Source organism: Lotus japonicus, chromosome 1, assembly GCF_012489685.1.
Source record: "Lotus japonicus ecotype B-129 chromosome 1, LjGifu_v1.2".
Taxonomy (NCBI): domain Eukaryota; kingdom Viridiplantae; phylum Streptophyta; class Magnoliopsida; order Fabales; family Fabaceae; genus Lotus; species Lotus japonicus.
Genome location: NC_080041.1, coordinates 117,731,214 through 117,758,037, shown reverse-complemented (window position 1 = coordinate 117,758,037; position 26,824 = coordinate 117,731,214). Strand labels below are relative to the sequence as shown.

General features: G+C 34.4%; 3 protein-coding genes across 3 annotated transcripts; 1 reads left to right on the top strand and 2 right to left on the bottom strand.

Moving 5' to 3' along the window:
• The first annotated feature begins 2,612 nt into the window (after nucleotides 1-2,612).
• Nucleotides 2,613-3,600, top strand: LOC130729730 (uncharacterized). The gene is made up of 2 exons (XM_057581567.1): nucleotides 2,613-2,961; nucleotides 3,167-3,600. The coding sequence occupies exons 1-2, from the start codon at nucleotides 2,770-2,772 to the stop codon at nucleotides 3,464-3,466; spliced, it is 492 nt and encodes a 163-aa protein (XP_057437550.1). The 5' UTR covers nucleotides 2,613-2,769; the 3' UTR covers nucleotides 3,467-3,600.
• Nucleotides 3,601-4,963: 1,363 nt separating this feature from the next.
• LOC130729729 (omega-hydroxypalmitate O-feruloyl transferase-like) lies at nucleotides 4,964-7,547 on the bottom strand. The gene is made up of 3 exons (XM_057581566.1): nucleotides 7,440-7,547; nucleotides 6,624-7,083; nucleotides 4,964-6,022 (listed from the first exon to the last, which is right to left on the bottom strand). Exons 2-3 carry the CDS (start codon nucleotides 7,062-7,064, stop codon nucleotides 5,165-5,167), a joined length of 1,299 nt encoding a protein of 432 aa, XP_057437549.1. The 5' UTR covers nucleotides 7,065-7,083; nucleotides 7,440-7,547; the 3' UTR covers nucleotides 4,964-5,164.
• Nucleotides 7,548-17,235: 9,688 nt separating this feature from the next.
• LOC130729728 (actin-related protein 2) lies at nucleotides 17,236-25,611 on the bottom strand. Its single transcript, XM_057581565.1, has 15 exons — nucleotides 25,457-25,611; nucleotides 25,227-25,337; nucleotides 24,881-25,015; nucleotides 24,696-24,767; nucleotides 24,527-24,605; nucleotides 23,990-24,039; nucleotides 23,068-23,171; nucleotides 22,897-22,965; nucleotides 22,747-22,810; nucleotides 22,300-22,368; nucleotides 22,000-22,083; nucleotides 20,930-20,988; nucleotides 20,052-20,118; nucleotides 18,057-18,140; nucleotides 17,236-17,741 (listed from the first exon to the last, which is right to left on the bottom strand). Exons 1-15 carry the CDS (start codon nucleotides 25,496-25,498, stop codon nucleotides 17,661-17,663), a joined length of 1,170 nt encoding a protein of 389 aa, XP_057437548.1. The 5' UTR covers nucleotides 25,499-25,611; the 3' UTR covers nucleotides 17,236-17,660.
• Between the last annotated feature and the right edge of the window lie 1,213 nt (nucleotides 25,612-26,824).

The window sequence follows — 26,824 nt, the reverse complement described above, 5'->3', positions numbered from 1 at the left end:
AGAGAGAGAGAGAGAGAGAGAGAGAGAGAGAGAGAGAGAGAGAGGGAGGGAGGGAGAAAGGGATAGGACATTAGATGAAAAGAAGTTAGTTTCATGCACAAAAGAGAATTTTGACAGACTTCTGATATGTATTACTAGTTGTAATTTTGACAGACTTCTCAGTGCTAATCCATTCAAACAAGCATGCCAAACTAAAATCATAAATAAAGCTTAAGAATTTAAAATCACATACATGTGATTCAGGAGCAAAGAATTGAGCCATTTCTTCAGGGATCTTAAAATAGCTGATATAAAATGTGGGATTTATATTGTATGAAGAAAGTGAAACTTCTCATACAAAAACTGTCATTTTGATTCATCCAAGATATACATTGTTGTTAAACAGCATAAAAAGGAGATAATCAAACAGCATGTTACATTCTCACAGTGTAAAATGGGGAAACCAAAAGCTACAAACATATAGGACACTAAGATGAACAGTAAGGGAGACAAGACAAACATAGGAGCAGGACTTTTCTTTAAACACACAGACTTGAATGCGATGCATTTCTGTTAAAATAATAGGAGTGACTCAGATCCTTGGGTGAAATTAATTTCTATGAGCTCTCCTCTAAAGTCTTGGAAGAATCCTTATGACTGCTGGAAATTAATGTAGAATGAAAGAGACATGAAATATAACTTTTTTCATTTGGGGGTATTTGTGTTGGGGGTTGGGAGGATCAACAAGTTTAAGATGCCTTGGAGCCAACAAGGCAGGAGAAGATAGCTAGAAGATTCAATATCATTTGTTTTCTCTTTGACTTTTGTTGCATTATATTCTCTTATTCCCCTTGCTATCTGATCTTGCATATCTCAATATGTATTTTCATTCATGATATGCTTTTAATGATATGTAATAGTGAAGCGAACAGCACAATTAAAGGACAAGTTACTCAAACAAAATCATGATATGTTGGATTATAAAAAGCAAGAAAATATAAAAAGCACCAATGATTCAAAGCACAGGAAGATAAAGAAACAGCCATCAGCAATGCTGTCAAACAAACAATGACCAATATATAAAACTCTGCACATCAGCACATTCAAAGCACATTCAACAAAACAACAAAATTCACTCTCAGCAACCACAATGTAACATTAATTTATGCTTTTACACTTAAGATCAATGATTCAAATCACTTGTTCAACGCCAAATCTGAATTTTATCTAAGAAGCTATCCAAAGATACAACTCTGCACATCATCATATTCAAAACACATTCAACACAACAACAAAAATTCACTCTCAGCAATAGCATCCACCATATAACATTCGAATTGCAGTCACGGTCAAGTCACAAACTGAGATAGTAAACATTCATGAAAAAATATTACCAATGTGGCCATAATTATGATCACTAAGACCTCAAAATTCTCTACCTATCCTAGAGGATCAACATGAAAAAAATAACAATAAAGAAATAAGTCAAAGCTTCTTCCTCACTTGGCCAATTAAAGGATATCCAATTGGGCAAAGGGAGAATTACTTCTAAACAAAGTATCAACAACCTTAAATTGATCAACAGTACAAAAAAATAGCTAGATAAGCACTTTCCACCCTCCTGTTCTTTTAATTGATTCTTTGACAACAAAATGAAGGCAATGGTTCTGCAACACATCGTATTAACTCCTCACATGACCCTTGTTAACCTTCTACGCCTTGACATGACAAGAAATCAGAGAAACAGATCCTGTATATCTCATAAGTATCCTTCCAAGAGCATCCCTCAACTACATATAGAATATCTGGAGTTTCACATCTGCATAACGATCAATTCTACTATACACAAAAACCTGTTCAAGTGCACACTTAATCAACAAACCCAAGAGGAACAAACTCCTCAAACCAGTAACAACTACCCACTTAATCTGACTTGCAAACCAGACCCAATTTCCCAAATCAACTAATGAAAACCTAATTTAGAAATCTGAATAGGTTAATTAAGAAAAAATCGGTACCAGAGAATGCAACATGCGACAGAGTAGAAGTTGTTGAGTCTCTGAGCGATGGATCCATGAGAAAATGGCAGAGAGAACTGCGAATGAAGAAGAACAAACCGTTAGTCAGCTTTTGAAGCAAAGAAAAGCAAAGGTGAAAAAGAGATCAAATCGGTGGAAAACAAGGTCATACCGACGGTGGAGGAGACTGTTGCTACGGCGGTGTGCGGTGGTTGAAATCTGTGGAGGTTGAAATCGGTGGAAATCAAGTTGCAATCGGTGGAAATCGGTGGAAAACGAGATCAATAGGTTCAAAACGAGAACAAATCGCTTAAAATCGTGAGCTTCCATGGCGAACGAGAACGAGAACGAGAACGAGACTGAGAAGTGAGAGTTCTGAGAGTGAGAGTGCGAGAGTGAGAGGGTTAATGAATAAAAAAATTGCGGGGGTTATTAAAACCCCCCTTAACTATTAAAAATTACCCACATTTACGGAGGTTATCAAAATCCCCGCTAAATAACCCCCACTAAATAGCGTTTTTTTTGTAGTGTGGCACACATTGCTCGTAACTGCCCAAAACTGACTGATCTTGATCTCTCTGGGTATTAACTTTAGAGTAAAGATAGTTGATTGAAAACTACAGATAATGAGGAAAATCTATACGATTCATTCTGTTTCTTTTATTACAGTTGCGTAGGTATTGGAGATGATGGGCTACAAGTCATCACAGATGGATGCAGGAAGTTGACTAATCTTAATTTGTCATTCTGTAAAAGAATAACAGACAAAGGGATGGAGCATGTCAGCCATCTAGCCAATTTATATTATCTAGATTTGTGTGGCCTTTCAAGTATCACACACATGGGCATCAAATCAGTTGCAATGGGGTGCAAGAGGTTGACTGTTTTAAGCTTGAAGCATTGTAATAATATTGATGATTCAGGCTTCTCTTTCCTGGCTTTTTGTGCACGAACCCTGCGGAAGGTCAGTGATCCCCTTCCTCATATGTGTTTGTTATCTCACTTCTCTTTCCATTATTTTGATACTTTACCCCTTCAATTTTGATTTTTGTTTGTGTTCTTGTGCATTGCTGTCTCACATTTAATATCTTCTAACCTTGAAATGAAGAAGAATATGCTCACAAAAGCTCTTTCCCCCTGTAAAAAACTATAATTTTGGAAACTTCCAGATAAATTTGAGCTACTGTGACAAGCTGTCAGACAAGGGGCTATTGGATCTTATGAGCAACCTGAAACACCTCCAGCACATCAAGTTGGTGCAAGTTCGTGGTGTCTCTTTCACAGGTTTGAAGAATTTACTTATAGTTTGCTGCGGACAGCCTAAGAAGGTTCAAATGGGACAGGACCTCAACCGATCCAAAGAATGGAAGGCTCAACTTGACGATGATCGCAAACGGAAACTTAGAGAAGGAGGGTTCAAACGGAATAGGTGTGATGATGATGATGTTAGTGATGAATATAATATTTAGGGTTATCATACAACTTTCATGCAAGTGTTGGAATTATTTCCCAGTGTTTGTTTGACGTTTTGTTACTATGGTTTTCCGTTATGCTTGATATTTGGTTAACTTTTCCATAATGGTTTATAATGGCTAATATTTCACGTGTCCCATCAATCTTATGTGCTTGAGTTTGGTTCTAATAACGTGATAAATGATCCTTATGGAGATCATATAAAAATCAATTTTATATCTATGAAGCACCCCATACTTTGCATGTTGAAGAATTAATTTCAATTTTGTAGTCGGTCAATTTCAATATTTTTTGATTGAAGATTCCATGATTTCATGTGTTTCGCTCCGGGTTTTAATTTATCGAATTTCAAGGATTGTGTTAGTTTACTTCAATTGTTACCTGTTGTAATGCAGAAAGCGAAAGTAAAATAGGAAGGCCAAAGTAAAATTGGAAGATATCGGATTGATGGTTGTAACTTAGAAACTAATAAAATCGAAACGAGAGCACGATTATGATTGAAATAAATTCAAGTTCAAAACGCGTTAGAGATATGATTTCGTTAACCTCTTTTCTCATGTATTTTCCCCAATTTAGTTATAATTAATGATTCAATTAACCCTTCAAGGTGCTTAGCCTAGATGTCCAATTACCAATTTCTTACCTAAGTGTCCCTTCTAATTAGTTAGTGATAGCTAATTCTTTAGGACGTAATCCTAATTAATTAGAGATAAAACACATTCAATTCAAGCTAACACTAGCAATTCGTTACCCTTATCCCTAAGGTGTACATATCCTTGCTCAACTTTTCCCCAGTTCCCTAAATTTTACCAATTTCCCAATTGAATAGAACATAGCAAAACAATCTAAACGCAATAGATATAATTAAAATAGAGAAGAAGTTTAAAAACACAAGATAAATCCTATTTATATCTGAAAATTCAGGTTAATACATAATAGGAGAGAAAACTAATCAAATCTCTAACCCAAGGACGGTTTAGCGTAACATAATAGAAATTACAAAAGGAAGAGGATAAACCTATGATAATCAACGAAGAACCAAAATTATTCTTCTTCCTTATTCATATTCCAGAGCTGCTAGTGTCATTCTCTCTTTTACATTCCAACCTCCAATATATATCCCAAAACATAATATATTTGCTTTTTTCTCATGGCTTAATTAAGTTTTTGGTCCCTAACTTTTACACCACTTTTGATTTTAGTCCTTCGTCGGAACAAATGTGGGCGATAGTCCCTAACCTTTGGGGAAATGGTTGGTTTTAGTCCCCTCCGACCAGGTTGATCAATGCCGGAGTGCTTATGTGCTCCATTTTACCTACATGTATCTTCTTTTTCTTTTTTCTTTATTTTATTTAAAATCCAATTCAGATAAATAATTATTAAAAAACTCAAAAACCCCAGATATTTTTTTCTTTTTACACGTTTTTAACATGAGTACTGGGCAACTGCACGCGATTCTCAGTGAGAAACTGCAAAATCAAACGCATTGCATAGTGTTTGATGAACAAATGTACTTCTGCATTATGAAATTACAAAGTAGGACATTAAACTAACTTCAACAAATATAATTAAGGAAGGGGTTGGTTATTGATCAGAACCAATATATTCAAAAACCGAACAAGTGCTCTTTTCTTTTGGAAATAACAGAATCCATTAAATGAACATAATCATATAACATATAGGGCCCTATTTGGCTATATCTGCATCAAATCCTGGAAGATCTTCATGACAGAAGCAGGCAAACCCAGAAGCACATTAATGTTCCTCCTCTCTTGCCCATGAGAAAGGAATAGAATCACTTCCTTCTCAGGCAGTGACACAGGCCCTGACAGAACAGGCTCCCCCCATCCAAAATCAGTAGTATGAAATCCAAGCCTAGACCAAGTAGTAATCAGAAGAGTGCAAGCCAGAGAAGGCCTTGCTCTTGTGACCTCAAAATAATCAATAGCAGATCTCATGTAACTGTCTGTGACCATCTTCACTGCATCTTGAATCAGCCTCACAGCATGTGACAGCTTCTTCTCTGACAATTCCCCTGCTTGGCACACAGAGTTTGTTAAAACAATTCCATTCCCAAAGTACCCTTTTGGGAGAGGAGGGGTAAAATTTTTTCTTCCATCAACAGCAAAGAGGAGCTTTGTTTCCTGCTCTGGCAGCAATTTGAGTGCTTTGGTTCTTGCTATCCATACAAATGCTGAGAGGACTTCAAAAGTTGTGCAGGATTCAAGAGCACCATCTTCCATGGCTTTCATTTTCAGTTGCTTTAACTTCTCAGGGTCAAAACAGAAGGACCTGTAGAGCATTTCATCTTCATATAAGGTGTTGGTGTTGGATTTGTCTTCAATGTCTGCAAATTCTTGGTGCAGGTGCTCTATCTTTGGTGGGTTTCTTGCCTTGAGGATGCTCCTGTCTAGGATTGGGGGAATAGAGAGGGGTAGAGCTCTTGCTGCTTCACCCCATGAATTCACAAACTCCATAGCTCCAATGCCATCAAACATGCAGTGGTTCATGCACAGACCAAGAGAAAAGCCTCCACATTTGAACTTGGTCACCTGGAATAGAATTGACACTTCAAAAACTAAATACTCTATGCAAACTTAGAGACATTCTCTTGTTCATTTTGGAGCATTTTTGGAAACCTTTGTACCAAAATCAATTTTGAGGATAAGCTCACGTGAGATTGTGAGTAGCTTCTAGGTGATGAATTAAGTTTGAGGAAAGATAAACTAATCCAAACATAATATTGATTGTTTGTCATAATTATTGGGTAAAGATCCAAAGGAAAATATAGTTTGAGATATAGCTAGTCAGAGTACATACACTCAAATGGCAAGCCAAGTACTTGCTAAATCCATAAGAAGGCTACTCCTAGCATGGTTCTGTTGTCCTCACAAATATTCTTGTTTCAATTGAAAATTTATTTTATTTTTTTCATTTTTAATTAAATGAAGACCATATTATTTTAGTTTTAAATTCTGTTTTCAAGTATTTACATAAGAAGTAAGGAAAACAGTTACAAATTTTGTTTTTACTCTGTTTCCATAAAACATTTGAAAAAGAAAAGTGAAAAGAATGTCATATTTTTAGAATTAAAAGTAAAAGTAGTTAATTTTTTTCTAAAACCAAGAACCAAGCACAACCATAAAAACTCACCTGAGCAACCAAAGGAGGCATTTGAAGGATGTGCTTTGCACCAGGAATATCATAAACCAGCTTACCAAGAGTCCCAGGGTCAGGCTTTGTGATATCACCAATCTCTTCCAGTGAACAATTTGCTTCAGCCTCCACAAACAGAGCACCCTCCCCTGTGCACTCCACAATTAGCTTACCCTCTGGACTTATACTCAGCCTCCCAGCAAGAGGGTAATAGTGAACCAGAACCTTCTTCAAAGCACTCTTGATAACTTCCCCAGCCTTCTCATTCCCTTTCTCAGCAGTTTTGAAGCAATAAACTGTTCTAATAATCACTGCAATGTTCTGGTCAAGGTTGGACAGAAAGTACATGCCTTTCTTTGTTTCTTCTGCAGGAAGAACCAGAGCTGGTTCACTCAGCTTCACACTAAGTTGGAAGCCATTTTCATTGAGGTTTTCCATCTCAAGCTCCTTAATTAACCTGTATCATCAGGAAACACCAACAGAAACTTGTCCTTAGGTTAGGTGAGGCGTATCCAGATATTTTTTGAACGTATGGTTGAAATAAAATTATAAAAATCTATAAAATCTTTAAATGGCCGAAATAAGAATAAAAAACTTTCTAGATAAAAAACGTATAATCAACAAGGAAATTAAAAATCTTGGGAGCTGTGACCCCTTCCTGCCCCTCTTATATACTCATCTAGTCCTTAGTTTGTGTGTGAACTTATGAGCATGAAAATCATGTGAGCAAGAAAATGTTGAAGTTTCAGGCTAGAACATGCAAAATGTTGAAAATGTCATGAAAAACACATAGGTTGAGTTTGTTTCTCATACCTTGGTGACTGTCCTTCACAGAAAATGAATATATGATACGAGTGAGTCTGCTTAAGAGAAGTTGGCAGCTATATATGTATGATATTGATGGAGTGTGATATTCAAACAGAATAATGGCACATAAATAAATATAATGTGAAGAGGTCAGAGGTAGTTGTTTATTGGTACAAACAAAGCTACAGTTTTTTATTGATTTTGTTGTTTTTCATTTTTTCTTTGTTTTGTTTCCCTTTTCAGACACTTTAAACAGGTAAGGGTAGGTTACTAGTAAAAAGACTAAAGACAAAAGAAACTTAGTCAAATAATGCAGGGAAATGAGTTTGTTTGGTGTGGTTGGTTACATTTGATAACCTAAGATCTTGCTTAATTAGTTGTTAGTTCCCTGATGACCAAACAATTAAAAACAGTTCCTTTCACACATCATCATCTTTTTGGAAGTGTGAATGGTAGAGCTGCATGATTGAGGATCTTCTTAACGAATTCCTTAGGCTGTTTGGATGAACAAAGAAAATTAACAAAAAGTACTAAAGTAGATCAAAAATACGTAAAAAATATATATATGATTTTTTGCATTTATAGAGGGAAAATGAGAAGAAAAAGAAGTAGAATTTTATCTTTGTTTGTTTTCTTGGATGAAAAAAGAAAAATAAAAAAGAAATGAATGATTGGTATAATGTTTTTGTTAGAATTATCTAATGATTTTGTGGACTGCAATCAATTGTTATTTTTATTTTGTGAAGAAATGATTCATTCATGATTCTGAATGGAGTGCATAAATAGTTAAACATGTTATTTTAAGTGATCCACTTTTATTTGAGTCTTAGTATTTGAAAGTTGATTAGTGTAGGGCTTAATACTTTGACCCATAATGAGTACGGACTAGGGTTATAATTCGTATGTCTAGGTTTCTTCTGTAATCACTGAATCAAAAACTCACATTTTGCCCCATTGAAAATTGTAAAAAGAAGTGTGGGATACAAAGAAATGAACTTTGCAGGTATTCGCGCGGAATCAAAGAAGTCAAGAATGGCAATTCTTCTTCCCCAAAATCATGTATTGAATAAGTAAGTGTTGGTGTTCTAATTACATATAATTGCTCCATTACTTTTTTTTCACTTACATTTTTTTACCTATGATGAAATGAAAAGAGTCAAGTGAACTTTAAAACTAGATTTAAAAGATAAACAAATTGGTATCTTTGAAAAAAAAATGTCCATTGAAAACTGTGTTTGTTCTTCACATGAATCACATCATGAGGAAAAATTCAGCCCATAGAAAACTTTCCTTCCTCCTTTTGTTTTCTCTTTGTAGCAAAGGAGAGAAAAATAATGCATGTTTTCCTCATTTTCTCTCCACACAATTTTCTTCCTCTCATTTTCCGTGGAAACAAAGTAAAGCTATATTTGGTAGTTTGAAGGGAAAGAAAATGGAAGACAACAAAGGATAAGGCAGGTTAAGGAAATGCTCATTTGTAAAAGAATGGTCAACGGTAATTGTTATTTGATTTAATCTGTAATGTTTATTGTTACTCTTTTTATTTATGTGCTTTATATTTACCTAATATTATTTATGATAAAAAATATATCAAAATAGTGAAAGATTCAAGGTTGTTAAAAGGTATTTTAAAATATTTCAGGAATATGTGTATGTGCGGGAATATGTATTCTCGTATTTAATATAAGTTTTGTAAAAATATTCCTGACCATAAATTATTCTCAGGAAAGTTAATTTCACACATTATGTCATGTCTCTTTTTTTTTTTTGAAAGGCATTATGTCATGTCTCTATTCCCAAAGATAAATTATGGGAATCTTAAAAGGTTCTCATGAGAATGAAAATTGCATGTGAAAAATAACAACTCACTTCTATAATTCTATCACATGTTTTTCTATTTTACTAATATTTTAATTTTTGAATTAAATTATTTAAAATAATATTCCTAGGAATATAAAATACCTATCAAATGATTTTATTTAATTCACCCAAAAATAAATCATGCCTGAAAATATAACATTTTTAGGAATGTAGTTTCATATTTTCAAACACACTTCAAGCTAACAACTCAGCTAAAATGTTAATGTCCAGCTAAGGGTTGACGTGTACATTCTAAACAGTTTTCTAATTTAAAAATGAATAATTGGTTTAATATCCTTTTTATCACTGACCAAATTAGGAAAATCAAATGAATTCCACATGAGATGAAAAGATAAATAGATTGATAAAAATAAAATTTTGAACTCAAATAGATTGATAATATTAAAAATAGTGAATTGTCTCCTCGAAATTTAGCTTTTTCTTCACTGTAAGAGTTAAGAGGAAACTTTGATGTTTTCCTCGCAACATTTTATTCATTCCTATATGATCTCTCTTAGTACTCAAAGGCCAAAAGAGAGAAAATAACACACACTTCTCATTTTCTTTCTCCACCCAACTTCTTTATTCCCATTATTTTAATGGAACATCGTGTTTATAAGACTATGTTTTGAAAGTGGGAGGGAAAGAACGGGAAGATAACAAAATTTGAATTTATCTTAATTTTGTAATTATATCAATTTATAAATTAGTTATCATCTTTTTAAGAAATCATTATTTTCATAAAAAATGAATTTGTCATAAAAAATGAATTTGTCTTGATGTTAGGAAATTTAATAATTATAATGGCCAAATTTTGGGACCAAATTTCTTATGTTTCTATAATGATAAAGATGGAGACCAATGATTTTATAATTGTATCAATTTATATCGATTTGTTATCATCATTTTAGGAAGGTTTAATACATCAGAAAATCCCTTTAATTGTAAAGGGAATCAAATCCAGTGCCTAAAAATTTTTTGCATCAAATTGGGTCCTTACAATTTTTTTTTTAATTCAATTAAGACCAAAGTGTACCAGCCCTCAATTTTATCTCAGTCATCAATTCCATGTGGCTTTTATTATTATTTTTTAATTACAAAAATAATAAAAAAATATTTTTAATTCCAACTTAATTAAATAATCAGAAAAAAAACAATTAAAAACTTAATGAATAACCTAATCTAATAAACCTTAACTAAACAAACTAATAATCTGTAATTAATCATCTCACCCCATTCAGGGCTAATTAATCATTTTAGCACCTCTTTGAACCCTAGAAATTAAACCCAGAACACACCACCTAATTAATCATATCAGCAAAAACTTTTCCACTTCCAATTCCAGCCTTCTAATCTTTCATCTTCATCATTATCTTCTCCATCCACCTCTTACACAGCTAAAGCCCTCGAAACAGAACAAGGAGCTGTGCGGAGCAAAGGAACCAGAGCTGCACCACAATTAATTTTAAATTCAAAAGCAATTTTTTGGATTAGCTATAGCTTCTAGTATGACAAAATATAAACTTATCCAAATAAACGTGTTATAAGGAGCAGTTTTCAAGCAAACAAAAGAGCAACATGTTACAGGATGAATACAAATTGCAAACTAATGGTCTTGACATCACATATATGATAATGAAGATAACGAAATTGAAAGAGAATTGAAATACGAACATAGATGTTGAGTTGGGTAGCCATGGTTGTTTCTGCAACTTAACCCTGGACCCATTTTGACCAAAAAAAAAACCTGGACCTGTTATCTATGTGTATCTCAACCCATTATCTTCTTCATCCACCTCTTACCTAGCCAGAGCTGCACCACCCTTACCTTCCACCATCGAGCCTCACCGTCAGCCCCAGATCCCAGATCCACGCACCACCACCGCCACCCTAGATCCACGCACCCCAGATCCCAAATCCACCAATTGCACCACCACCGCGCACCCTAGATCTACCATCAAACTAATCCTCTTTCATCTCCTTTGACCGCCACCACTCCCTCCTCCTCCACCCCGATCGGATCCTGCCCACCATCTCAATCTCCCTTCTCTTCTTTCTTCTTCTTCCTTCTCTGCCTTCTCTCCTACTTCAATAGAATTTTAGATTATATTAGATTAGGTTTTATTTTTAATTTTTTTTGGATAAGCAGGTTTTATTTTTAATGAAATGAGATGGAATTAAAAATAAATGAATAACAATAATTAGTATTAAAAAAAAAGATAAAAGCCACGTGGAAAATCTGTAAATGAAAAAACTAAGACACATCAGCCGGAAACACACTTTGTCCTTAATTGAATTAAAAAAAAAATCTTAGGGACCCAATTTGATGCGAAAATTTTACAGGTCCTGAAACTGATTCCCTTTATAATTTCAGGGGTCTTCTGATGTATTAAGCCTTTTAAGAAATCATCATTTTCAAAAAAAATAAACTTGTCTTAATGTATAAATGAGATTGAATGATGTTAATGTTAGGAAACTTAATAAATGTAAGGCTAAAAAGCACTTTTGGCCCCTGATGTTTTAAGTTTGTGCAAATTCCGCCCTTACTCTATTTTTCTCGATGTTTCTACCCCTCATGTTTTCAAACAATGCACCGTCTACCCCTCCGTCAGTCAGATGTTAAAAAACTAACGGAATTAGCTGATTTGGCTTTTTTTTATATATTTTTTGGACCTACCACGTGGAAATTACAAGTGAAATTGGAAAAATGAGGCATGGGAGATTCAAACTCAAGACCTATAAGTAGCAAAACATGCAATTAACCAGTTCAGTTACATACATAATTGATATATACATCAAGCAAATTTAATTTATATCATTTCCTTAATCATCATCAACTTCATATACTCCTATTCATCTCTACAATCCACTCATGAACCTCTCCTGAGAAAGTCCGACTGACAGAGGGGTAGACGGTGTACTGTTTGAAAACTTGAGGGGTAGAAACGTCGACAAAAATAGAGTAGGGGCATAATTTGCACAAACTTAAAACATCAGGGGCCAAAAATGCTTTTTAGCCTAAATGTAATGACCAAATGTTGGGACCAAATTTATTAAGTTTTTATTAGAATAACGATTGAGAACAATGATTATATAATTCTTTGTATTTATGTCAATTTGTTATCATCATTTTAGGAAATCGTCATTTTCATTATGACATAAAATTCTCGGAAGCGATTCCAGATAGCTTGGCATATAAAGCTGAAGTTCTAGCAATTCTAAAAGCGCTTTTGTTTTGTAAACTCCACTCCTTCCGAAACGTGCTCATTGAAAGTGATTCCACTTTGGCGGTTGGGTGGGTAAACAATAGATCAAACAGGCCTTGGAAATTAACTAGTGCTCTCAACCAGATTGATTCCCTCATGGTAGAGGTGGAGTGTACTGGTGTTGGTCATATATATATAGAGAAGCCAATCACATTGCTGACGAATTGGCCAAATCGAGTCGATCCAGGGTGAATCCCCTGAGTGTCTTCTTTTAGCGTTTTCTTCCCTACTGGCTTTGTTACCCATGTTTACATTGTTTTCGTTTTTTCCTTTCTTCTGTATTGGTCTCTTGATCATTTGCCTACTTGAGAGGGTTGGTCTCAAGGACTCTTTATCTATATATATATAAGTTTTTATTTCAAAAAAAAAAATTGAGATATTTGTTATCATCGTTTTGGGAAATCATCATTTACATTATCACGTAAAAAGTATGCATAAAATTGTATGTGACATCATCAAATTACTAATTATAGTATGAAAAAGAGTAAAATTAAAATAGACAAAGGTTGTGAAGGTGCCACCAAAAGAGTTGTCATTTTTTTTATTTGGAAAATAGGTTGTAGTATAAGATAAGAGAGTATGAGGAGAAATGAAGGGTAAGAAAGTAACAAAAATACAAACTCTTATACATTTAATTTTACAACTTGATGATAAAAGAAATAAAATAGATGTTCTATCACATAAATGTAAAATTTTACATTTTCTTAGAAACTAACATAACACTTTTCTTTCATGACTTGATTACCCCTATGTACCTTGACCCTTGTCTGTGTCTCTGCATAATCCGCAGACCCACGATCAGCCACCACAACGCGGCCACCGCCACCCATTCTACCTATCTGCATCGAGTTGTACCAATTCAACACATTTACTTACTTCAGCATAGTTCGATGCAACAGTCATAATTTATGTGAAGACCATCCAACAACTAAATCTCTACTCATAGAAGATCAGGAGCTATAAATACGAAGAATTGAAGATTTCACAAGTTGGCTTTTGCAAGTACAAACAGGGACTTTTAAAATCTGAATTGGGATTCAATCAGAATATCCTAACCTAATTCAGCATTTCCAGACGTGCTCTCAAGAACATATTCTTATCGTCTGAAAGAAAAGTCTAGAGGCCTGAGCTCAGAAGAAGACATCATCATCACACTTAGGAGATTTATCTTTTCATTTCATCCTTGTTGTAAAAGAATATAAAGTAGTTCTATAATACTTTATAGTTTTTAGTGTTTCATTTTACTACTATCCCTCTTATTCATAAGAGATTGTAAAGTACTAGAAATGGTCTTGAAAAAGATCATTTAGGAGAAGTCCTTTATAAGGAAAAGTCATTTATACTTGTAAGAAGGAGTTCTAATAATACTTGGTAGGAGGAGTCCTTAGAGTAATTGTGCCTGGAGAGGCATGGACAAAAGAATACTCAATGCTTGGAGAGGCAGTGAGAAAAGAATATTTGGATCTGGAGAGGCGTTAAGAATATTCAATGCCTGGAGAGGCAATGGAAAAATAATACTCATATGCCTGGAAAGACAGGGACAAAGAGTACTCAATGCTAGAAGAGACATTTCTGAAATAATACTTAGCCTGGAGAGGCTTAAGAGTACTCAATGTCTAGAGAGGCAGTTCTGAAATAATATTTGCCTGTATAGGCTATAATACTCAATTTATGGAGAGGCAGTTGCCTGAGGAGGCAAGCTGACGAATACCTGTAAGGAGGAGTCCGTGAAACTCACCCTTAGTGAAATCTCGGTTAACACGAGGACTGGATGTAACCCTATCATTCTGGGAGTGAACCGGTATAAAAGCATGCGTGTCATTGTCTCTTTCATTTACTCTGCTTATCCGCTGCGCCAAACGATTCAGTTTCTCGTCTATGATCAACCGTCATTTGGATCTTAAAGTTTTTTAAGGGCACAATTCAAATTTTCCCTTTCGTATGCATATCTTTGATCATCATGGTAGACATTGCTTGTGTCTTTACTCAAGTTAATGAAAAAGAAAGAAAGATATGATAAAAAAATAAAAATAATAGGATTGTAATTTGTGCACACCACTTTTGCAATTATAGTTGTAGCACGTATAATATTTGACGGTTTTTAATTGCAACAAAAAATTTATGAAGGTTGGAAATTGTCACAAATTAAAGTATTGAAAGTGTCACCACAAAATTGATGTCCAACTTTTGGAAGGTCTGGCATTTTCCTCCTTCAGCGGTGGTGCCTCTGCTTTGTCCGGACGTAGTTATCTAGTTTTGCTTTTTGGTTTTCAATTCCTTCTGTAACAAAAAAAAACACCACCAAGTGGATGTATGCACTAACATCCACTAAAATAAGGAAGAAATGAAAGATATTATTTATGGTGGAATAGAAATAAAAGAGAGTGCTGAAAGAGAATGTGCATGAAAACAAAATATGAGAAAAAGTAAAATGTGAAGAAATCACTCATATAATAACATTACTTTAATATGGTCTTTGAGAAAATATCGTCATGGGCAAATTACGACATGTAGTGCGGCCTTGGGCTTCTCAATCCAATGAACCCATACATCATTTTATTTTTGTCAAATTCACACACAATGATTGAGTGTAGAATTTATTACACATTAGTTTTATTTGGAATAGCCTATTTAAGTTTATTTTATAGTATACTTAAGTAAGTGTTTGAAAAAATTTAGATAAATAATTTATGGCTTGCTTATAAAATATTTTGAGTTTATTTAATAAGTTGTTCAGAATAGTATATAAATAATAACTTATTCTTATTTATAAATTATTTTTACTTATTTCAATAAATTTTTAAGCACCATAGTCAGAAGCGCATAATTAAATTATTTTTTCAAACGCACACATAGCACATCCTTCGAAAAAAAACATTCATAACTTTGTTTTAAGCTTTGCTTTATCATTATTAGTATCATATTTATATCAAAAAAACATTTTACTCTCTCTATTTATAAGTTACTTTTTAAAAGTTTGTTCTTATCCCTAGATATTGATTACTTTCTTTGTGTACATCGAACTCGCATGTTTCATAACTCTTACCACCACTTGAGTTATCATTCGAGAACAGATATAGATTACTTTATCATATCAATGAAGTATTATTTAATATTTTTCATAATTGTCCAAAATATGGAAGGGCTATTATGATTTTGAATTTTTTTAAAGGAAATTAAACAAATACTTAAAGTAACCAATAAGGTGTTGTTTAGTTGTAAACAAGTTAGACCCTAGTAAGGATAATAACACAAATTTGAATTATGAGAAAGTCATTTATTGAGGGGGACATCCAATTGTTTCTAGAATGGGCTGCTGCATTCATCAAATACTAAAAATATGTAGATAAAGTAGAGAGAAATTAATTGAATTTGCAACTTATTTTAAGTAATATAGAAAAGTTAATAAAACTTTTCAAAAAAAATATTGCTAGTAACATTTTTTTTTCTAGGGAATTAGATATTATAAAAAGTAATGGAAGGAACAGTACCCAACACAAATATGGACTCTTTATGAAATGCAAAATGAACGATAATACTCTACTCAAAACTTTAGTTTATTTTCTTTTTACGAGGGTTTCCACTTTTTTGCTTATTTTTGTTCGAAAGATTTTTCCACTTTGAAATAGTAATTCACCCAATATAGATTTGTGGCCCACGAAATAGTGGTAGACCACTTTTGACACCCCTTTTGTGGCGGTTCAAACCGCCACAAAAGTTGTAAATTTTTTTTTTCTCCATTTTTCACAACCACCACAAAAGTAGATGTCCCAAGTGGTCCCGCACTATACCGTAGTCCTATGTTATCAAGACTGGCTCACCACCTATTACTGTTTGAGCCCTATTACAAGTCAATCTTAGTTGTAGACTTGTAGTTAATCTATCCCGGGTTCCAAGCCAAGTCCATAAGGCAGAATGTGAGAAAGAAACAATATGCGTCTATGGAAGTTGGAGAAATGCTGGTGACTTTTTTACTTGTCAAGCTGTTTCCGTTTTGTAACATGGGGTTGGTTTTACCACGGTGAGTCAATTCACACTTGCACCGCTGTATTTGATATTTTTATACTATCATTTAAGATAAATAAGCATTAAAAAAAGGTTGGTTTGATTTATATCATATGCTCATTGGCAAAGGTTGGACAAACCAGAAATGGAACTTCACCCAGAGGTTGTAGTCAATTATATTAAGATGAACAAGATTTGCTCAACTTTGATAAACAAGGTTGAACACAACATACATAAATATGTCTAACACGGATACAAAACTTTTAACACGCTGGCACTCGTTAGACAACTGACAAATAAATTATTACTACATGAAAGTCACATTGACAGTTCGTTTTGGCTTATGTTAAGAAAGCTTATGACCCATTTAGAAGAGTTTATTTTATAACATAAGCGTTTATGCAAATGTCTAGAAGAACTTGTGTAAATAGTTTATAGTCTAACTATAAGTTGTTTTAAACTTATTTTCATAAGCTATTCAGAATAGCTTATGAATTAAAGTTTATGCTTATTTATAACCTATTTTCAATTTATTCTGTTAAATTTCTCAAATTAGCTTATGAAGTACGATAAGCGCGCGATTATGGTCGCTTATGACCAAAGCGCTTAATCTAGTTGTCTTTCCAAACACACCCTATGGTCTCAAACATAGTTAATAAAAACAGTAAAAATGCACACAAAGCAGGAATATTTTCCTCAGATGGATTACATAATCCATTAACTTGGTTATTGCCAACATTAGTTGTCTATTATTGTATAGTGCTAATACAAACTCTCAACAAAGTAACAAAACATTTATAAAATTTACAGACGATGTGTTCTTCATTCACCATTTTACGCCAATAGCTAACAATTTTTGTTGCACAAATAAGATACAAGAATTCTTTTGTCATACCTATAAAGAAACGTGATTGAATATACTATCACATTCAGCCTCAAGTAGCTTAAGGAAAAGCTATACAAGGCCAACAACATCAATATGTGGAAAATGTGGCAGTTCTAATAGCTTTGAATATTCATCATTCAGCCTCTCATGTGCTTTTGCTTTGCCAAATGATCTATTTTTAGTGAGGTCACATCACAGGAAACCAAAACGTCAAGCCTGGCCACACCTGCTTAGGCAAGCAACTCCTTCTTCTAGATAATCTTCCCTGTTTATCCAGAACTCTGGTGCATCCTGGGTTTTAACCACCAGAGGAAACTTTCTCAGATGATTATTGTTCAAACAGGGAAAGACCCAAATATTATTCAATTTGGCTGTTCTAAAGTGAGAGATGCACTTCAAAGGGTGAAAACAGTGCAACAAATGTATTATAACAAACTATGAAGTTATTAAATTGAACCCATCAATCTTTCAAACGAGTGTTTTAATTTTGCACTTTTACCACTGAAGTTCATTTCCCAATTTTGATAGTCAAATTGACAGCTACTAAGTTTAGATAAGCTTATAGATAGAGAGAGTACAACCGAAAAGTTAACAGTTAACACAAACCTTCATTATGCCTGCAAGGACAGCACCTCCGAGGTACACCATATGTTTCCTACGTGGTGGATCCTCAATTCTTAATCGTAATTTCTGATCACCATCAGAACAAGAAAGATGAGAACAATTTCAAGGGAACAATGTGCGGGCTTAATTTATAACTGGAGATATATGTCTCTCATAGAAAAGATCAGTTCTACATAGAATTTAAAACACACTTTTGTATATAGAATTTATTTTCCATTAACATAGAATCATGAAGCTCTAAGTGAAACAAAAGGTGGACTCATCAGGATGTTGGATTTCGGGTTTCGGCCCAGCCAGGACAGAAATTTCAATCAATTATCTATTTTTCAAGTGTAAATTTGGTGCATGACAAATACAACTTATGGGATTCTATCATTTATTTGTACCTTACACAAAGCAAAGCCTTTTTCTACTAAGTAGGGTTAGCTATGTATATCAAACCATAATTGTTAAGCTTGGACTGGATTGACCGGTTCAACTGATGAATCAGATACGTAACCAGTCTGGGAAGGATGCTAAACTGATGCTCGAGAGCCAGGGAGATCCATTTTGACTAAACCAATTCAATTTTCACCAATCAACAAAGAAAGTATCAAGTAAGGCACTAAAACACTTGAAATGATTCCAGGCTGCTTACAATGAGAGGGAAAAAGGTCTAAAAAATGAAAAGTACAAGAGCTGGCAAAGTAATTAAATGACATAAGAAAAGTACAAACTTCATATTCATTTGACAAAAAAGGGGGCGTGAATTTGAAATAAATTTGACCTTGTGGAGATAATGGTTATTTGCATTTAAAACATGTAGTTGCTATTGTGATCTTGTGCAGAAAACCTTCGATGTTTAGTTGAGTTTTAATATTGTATTGTGTATTTATGTTTAGTTGTGTAAATATTTATGTTGCCATCATCTAACACTTACCGCATGGACGCACCCACTGTGTGCGTGTGTTGTTGAGCCCGAGTGCCCTACGAAAACACTTCATGCTTCCAACACCGACAACAAATACAACACAATGTTGGACATCCCTCACTGAGTATCCGATTAAAAATTATTTTTCATCAGTTTGGATATACACAAGACACGGCATGGGCCCTTAGCTATAGAAGGAGGATAAGGGATAATAATAACAAGAGTTAAATATGACTTTAGTCCCTCTAAAATAGCACTATTCTGGGTTTAGTCCCCCACTTTCAAAGTCACAGGGTTTGCAAGGCAAGGGACTTGAATCCTATATCGGAAGTATGGGGATTTTGGTTCGGGGTTTATTAGGACTTGATTCTCCAACTATAGCAGATAGCTTTTGTGCTGTGGTTATCCCAAATCAGCAACCAATCCACAATTCCACATCACTACTCTTCTCCTTTGAAGCATATTGTATCCCTCTATTGTATGTGGTTGCATGCTGCTGCCTCTTTTGAAGGAAATACCAAAAAGAAAAGAAAGATATCCATAAAGGGATTAGGGAGGGACTAAAGAAAAGCTTCCGATTAAATTCTTTTGAATTTACTAGCGACATCACATGGAGAGGGAGGAAATTCTGTAACTATCGAGTTGCAAATCCATGAGATGGATGGTCTCACAATTTAAGGCATGCCTGCTAATTGTTAGCACTGTAAGGCCACAATTAATACAAAAGCACCAACACTTTCTTCTTTCTGGCCAAGTCTACAGATTTAACCCAACAAACAATATTTCTCTCTAGAGTTACTATTTAGCTTAACTTGCCCCAATAAGCAGCTGTATTAGGTAGCAGTAATTAAATAATAAATAGGAACAGGATTAAACTATGATGGTTGTTGCTAAGTTATCAAGAAGCAATAACAACCTATATTACCCTCTAGGTATCAAACTAATGATGCCCTTGGGCTCTATAAAAAACTGAAGATTAATAAAAGTTAAATTACAGAAAGAAAAAAACTGTCTTCATAAATCCACACAGGATACACATGCAGAAGCAAAAAGAAATCTAACTTTACCTTCAATCCATCTCTGTTTCCCTTCAGAACAACATCAAGATAACGATCATGTATTTCTTTTTCCAATCTGAAAACGGGAGGAATGGAGGAAGAACACTGGTTAACTAACTTTAAATAGAAACACACTAAAAAATCAAAGCCTTTTAAGAGTACAAGACAGCATGCCCACCAGATAAAAAAATTATTAGGAAAAAAAACATAACTCCAAAAGGATTTATTTAAATTTTGAATTCAATGTTAAAAGCAATCTTGATTCGAGAAATATGTATAGCATAATAATAAGAATTTGGGCATTTTTAAAGTGGTATATATGTAAGTAACCTAGCTTGCAATATGTCCGGTTTAACTGTATCAAAAGGTTTATAAATTTAACTAACATGAAAAGAACCCCAGTCATTAGTTTTTGGAGAAATGCTAGCAACACACTCTTTTCCGCACACTTCATGTGATTGGTTAATTTTTGCAAAAGTAAACCTCATATTTAATGAGAGAATACATTGACTATTTTGAAAATAGACCAATCACAAGGAGTGTGTACAAAAGAGTGTGTTGCTAGCACCCCTCTAGTTTTCAAATGAATATATCTAGAAGGTAATTTCAGCCAAAAAAATGTAATAAGGTGTGATGTAAATGTTGTGAGAATCGGGCAATAAGTGATCACCAATACGTAGCCATACATATAAGGCGTTTACTGTCTACAAACAATTAACATATCATTACCATGGATCTAGGCATCTAGCAGAAAAAGAAACTAAATGGTTGAGATCAGAGTCATGCATTACATGTACAGTGAGCATATATAATATGAATATTAAAAAACTCAGCAACACAAAAGGTAGGACAATTAGGGACAATGTAAAGGAGAAATAACAAACTACCGGCTTGGTAGTCCAGGATACATGGTGCTCCCTCCACTTAAAACTATGTGTTGATAAAGCTGCAAGACAAAAGCTCACAATATAATATGCAATAAATTGCATGACATTTTCAAAATACAAAGGCAGAGGAAGGAATGCTCTGTGCACAGATTATATGCAAGACCCTCTAGAGCTTCAGTGCTTTTATCCATAAATGTAACATCTTCAATTTAAGGACTGTTATAATGATACTTATTTGGAAACACGGTAAATGACATTGTAAATTATCCATGAACCATTATAAATATCCAAAACCAGGTGAAGGTCAAGGAATGTCATATGGATCTTCTGGGGACATGACAAATCAAAAGATTAGCACAACTTGAGGATTTGCAGGGTTGAGTGGGCAGAAAGGTTGAAAATTGAGGACAGTGAAAATAATTTTCAACCAAATTATGGCCCAAAGTGAAACTGAGTCATTTTATTTTTCACCTCCTCAAAATTTTATAGGAAGCAAGTATAAAGTAATTTTCATTCCAATCAAAGAGTCCCATAGTGTTGGCAGCCAAAGAGTAATGAGAGGCAAATAACTGTTTTTGAGACTTGTAACATTGCAAATGCACGACCAGTTAGCAAGGATTAGCAGACGACAGAAGGAATTTTTAAGTAGAAGTAATTCAGTACTAATCACATGACAACTCCAAATTTGATTAGAAAGAACAAAAGGAATCTAAAAGATTATTTAATTTAAGACACATGCAAAAGAAAGATAGAGAACACAGTGGATCGAACAAATATGATAACCTGTTGAAAGGGAAAACAGGATTAGTTAAATAAAAAGAGGGCTTGTTTTTCAATAACAATTAGGAGGGGGAAATAGAATCAAATAGGAAGTGGTGTATCTAACAGCTGTCATAGATTTCATCTCAGAAATGGCAGTTAAACATTATTATTATTTCACACTTGCATTGTTAAATTTCAAAATATGGAAGACAATGTCACATCCTTTATAGCCTAAAATGGTGATAACAGATATTAACAGTTTTTTCTACTTAAGAAAATGATAATATAGTTCAAATGGAGTATCGCACCATCATCCGGTTGTCAATATCCATTTCCTGAATGCAGCGAAATACCATATCAGCCATTCCATCACCTTCAACATCTATAAGTTCCTGCACAAAGGGGGAAAAAAGCTACCTAATCACAAGCCAGCAAATTATAAACACTAAATAATTTAGCTAGAATTGCACTGGCACATCATAAAATTACTGAAGGTATGTTAAAAAATGCCTTCCGCGCCATAATCACTACAAAAGGATTTGAAGATATGTTTCTTTAAAGAGAGAGAGAGAGAGAGATCAAAAGTCAAACAGACACCAAGTACCTACCGGTGTGAAAAGAGCCTCAGGGGCCTGGAACCTCTCAGTCCCTACTTTAATGACCCTTCCATCTGGAAGCTGATTCAGAGAGTAAATCAATAAGTGATATCAACTTAAACATTATATTAATGATAGCGACATCATGCATAATTGTATACATGAAATGGTAATCTTAGTGACAGCCTGGAACTTCATGCATACATGAACCTTTAGCAAGTGGATAATAAGCATCCAACAAATTACATTCATGGCAAGCATTAAGGCACAAGAAATATGTATGTGCTTACAAAAAAGCTTGAAAAGAAACACTCTAAAGAACAGAATAAAGGATTAGTAGAACTTGAGCCTCTATCTTCAGGCAAGCCATTGACCACAATGCCAACTAAATCAAATCAATAACCATTTACACAGAACTAGTCCTATAAAGATTTCAAGAAATTCAGGATAACAACTTACAGTATAGTTCTTAACAAGGATGGTGGTCTCAAGTCCCAATTGATATTCCCTCTTGTAGTCATAGCTGCAGGAAAATAGATGAGCTGGTAAGGATACAGTAACATTACAGACCACAGGAAAGCAAATTCTGGCTTGAGATTTGTTACTGACCTTATATAGCATAGCTTTTCTTTGATTTCCCTAACAGTCTCAAAATCAGCAGTTCTATTCAGAGAATACCTTAAGGAAAGAAAATTGTGTTCCAGTTAGAGGCATAAGATAAAAGAGTCATCTTCTCATCATACTAACATTACAACTAAAGTGAAAGGAATTAGCCCTCACCCCCTCCTTGAAAGCAAATCAACAAGATAGGAAGTTATATGTCGGCCGGCTACATTCATTCGTTTCGTTAGATGAGGAAATGAATAGCCATCAACAACTGGAACCTGGATCAAAACTTCAATTATTAACATTTGTTGGTCAAATACTTCAAATATTAATCAAGAATCATAGACTCATAGTCATAGTAATGACAAAATAACAAACTTATGAACCATCTTCTGCTTACTTAAACCATGGGTGCCAACATAACGCTTATGTCAAGGATGGTGAATAGTGATCAATCAGTATATCATATACACAAAGTATGTTTCACAGTCATTAAGGAAAAGAAAATATAGAAATAGAAATAACAAATCACAACATGCACCTTCCAATCTTGCTTCAAGAAAAGGCCATGCAGAAAAGTAATTTTCTTTTTGAAGGAGGCCTAACTTAACCCAAAAGCTAGCTCAAGAGTTAAGGTTTGCACAACCATATATAAGCAATTGCTTGGCCACATCTCTAGCCAATGTGGGACTCTAACACACCCCCTCACGCCCAGTGTAGAACATCTGGAGCGTGGAATGAAACGGGTGGCCCAAATATGGGAGGTCTCCACAACAAATGGATCTAGGATAGGGGCCCAGGCCCATGGTCAGATAACCATTGGCTCTGATACCATGAAGGAGGCCTAACTTAACCCAAAAGCTAGCTCAAGAGTTAAGGTTTGCACAACCATATATAAGCAATTGCTTGGCCACATCTCTAGCCAATGTGGGACTCTAACACTTTTAAAGAACTGATTTAACTTCTCTACACAAAACTTAGATCACACTTGCATATTTCCAAACTGCGTTGGACTATTAAGGATGTGATGGAAAATGATACAATAATGCATGCACTCATGTGGTTTCAACTAGTAGCAAATAAGCTAAGAAATTACCACATGAGTAACGCCATCACCAGAGTCGATAACTAGTCCAGTCAGCAAACCTGAGACGAGTGAATAAATGTTAAGCGCAAATCGAAAGAAGACACGAAGAGAACTATTTCAAAATTGAAAGTTATTGATGAGCGGCAAGTTAGGCAGAGAACTATAGATAGAGGAGGCACAAATTGGCCTTATTTCACCGCAAACTATAAAATTATAACAAATTATAAAATATCTAAGGTTTATAAATAACTTTACATTTATCATCAGACCTAAAGTGTGTATGGTTTTGCCGTGGGGATCTGTCCAAATCATGGTTTTCCTAAACACTATAACTTATAGCTTTTGTGAAAACCCTGGTTTTGTCCCAAACGTAAAACAAAACATGCACTTATATATATATATATATATATATATATATATATATATATATATATATATATATATATTTCCAAAGATAAGTAATGGCAGTTAAACGGAGTAAACTGCAACTAGGATGAGATAATAAAGAAAATCTAAACATCAACCTTCACTCATCTCTATAAGCACCTTGAGCATATAATGTTAGAACAGCTTGAATTTGGATAAACACTCCAGCAAAATTGTACTTCTCAAACATTGTCTCGACCTGCCAGTTCAACTCACTTAAAAGTTAAAACAACAAGAACAAAAGAAAAGTAACATCAAAATAGAAAGGCGCCAGATCTGGTTCACAAACCATCTTTTCACGATTCTTTGATGGATTGAGCGGCGGATCTGTGAGTAGAATCTTACAGTCTGGAGGGTTAATCTGTCAAGGAAAATTTCATAACAACAGCATTAGCAGCTGCGAATATCACTACACCAATCAACAACACTCAAAGTTGAAAAAAAAACATTCAGAAAGAAGCACTGGAAAATTACTTTTAACTCATTGTAAAATGCATGATCCCACACATGAGACATATCATCCCAGTTTTGCACAATGCCGTTGTTCACGGGATACGATATATCAAGCTGATGCCTCAAGTCCGCGCATCCTTCGCCAACAACAATATCCTAAATAGAACAAAAATTAAAGAAAAAACTCCGTAACGCAATATCGAAATTGCAGGAAACTGAAGTGCATAGAATGTCATAAACTCCGAATCATGAACAACATAAATGATAATCATAATCATAATAGTAACAACTACCTATGGTTAGATCAAACAAAGTAGACACATATATATCATTTCAGAAACTAGGAAATTCAGATTTGCAACAACACCTTTAGCTCTTGTTCTGTGAGAGATTCTTCGTAGCGGAGCATGGGTCTCCCTACCACACAAGGGAAAACGGAGGTGGGGAAATTCTCACCAGCGAAACCACACTTCACGTACTGCATTCATCGACAAAGGAAAAATCAAAATGGAAACAACAAATTCGAATTACATGAGAACGAGAAGAAATTGAAACTGGTAAATTGGGGATCCATTGCGATACGGGTTGAAGGAGTACCCCGGTTCCGTTGTCGCATACGACGACGTTTTTGCTGTCCATGCTGCTCTGCGCTTCTTCTTCTTCTTCAGCTGCGTGGCTTTGAGTGTAAGTTTGGCTTCCGCCGGAGATGCCGTACTAATGCAGCGACCGCGGGGTGGTGGGGTCGGTCTACTTGTTGGTACGTCTAGTCAAGGGAATAGAATGAAACGACAATAGCTTTTGTCGTTTAATTTTTCATCTAATTTCCAAAATGATAAAACTTTTTTTTTTCTAAGGGATAGAAAAAAAAAAAATTAAGCTTCAAGACTACATCATTATATTATAAGGACCAAAAAAGACTACATCATTATGAATCAAATCAAGAAGTCCGGGAGGAACTTTCTCCACCCAACAGAATTAGAGGATGAATGAGCTCCCTTAGCAAGGAAATCAGCGGCATCATTGTCACTCCTACGAACAAAAGAAAAGTTCACAAAGTCAAAACCATAAATAGTGTCTGAACAATCTCAAATAATAGAGCTCACATAAGAAGAGTGAAGAGAAATGTGCTCTTCCATAACTCAACAAAGTTGTAAATAACTAGTCTTCAAATAGACACATCGAAACCAAATCCGTTGCAAGACACATCGCTTAACGACAAGCCAAAGCTTCTACAATCACCAAAGGAATTGCATGGACAGGTGCACTGTAAAAGTTTTTTTCTTATTTGTACTACTTTAAAACTAAACTCTTGAGATTCAATCATAGTAAAGCAGCTACGGATTTAACATCATCAGAGAGATGTGATACTCATGTCATTCAATAGTGTACGTACTTAAATGATAATTAAAAAAGAGATTAATTTGTTTGTTTGTTTAAGAACATTAAATTATAAATGTAAAGCAAGTAAAATGATGGAGAAACAACTTGTATGAGAATTTGGTGAAATTAGACTTCATTAAATAACCTTTGTGCATTCTAGTGATTCCAATACATGACATGTTCAAGTATATAATTCATATATACTAGTTCCAAACATCATAAATCTCTTGCATGAGTAGATATAAATAACTCTCTAATTTTAAACATTGATCTCTCACATGATTAAGAAAGACAATTATCATGAAGTTTGAGTGTTTGGGGACTAACAAACTTAACTCTATCTCTAACTGTTAGGATTATTGTATGAGTAACTGTATATCAGTCTCAAAACGTTGTAGCTCTCACTCTTACATGGCATCAAGTAATGTGTTATAGGTGCGCAAACTAAAACATAACACGAAGAACAAGAGAAAACTAAAAACATTATTATGTATTAAAAACTAGAGTTACATAGAAAACATAAGTATCAAAACATTCACATCTAATCCCAATAAAAGAGAGATTAGTTATCCATTCTCATGGGTA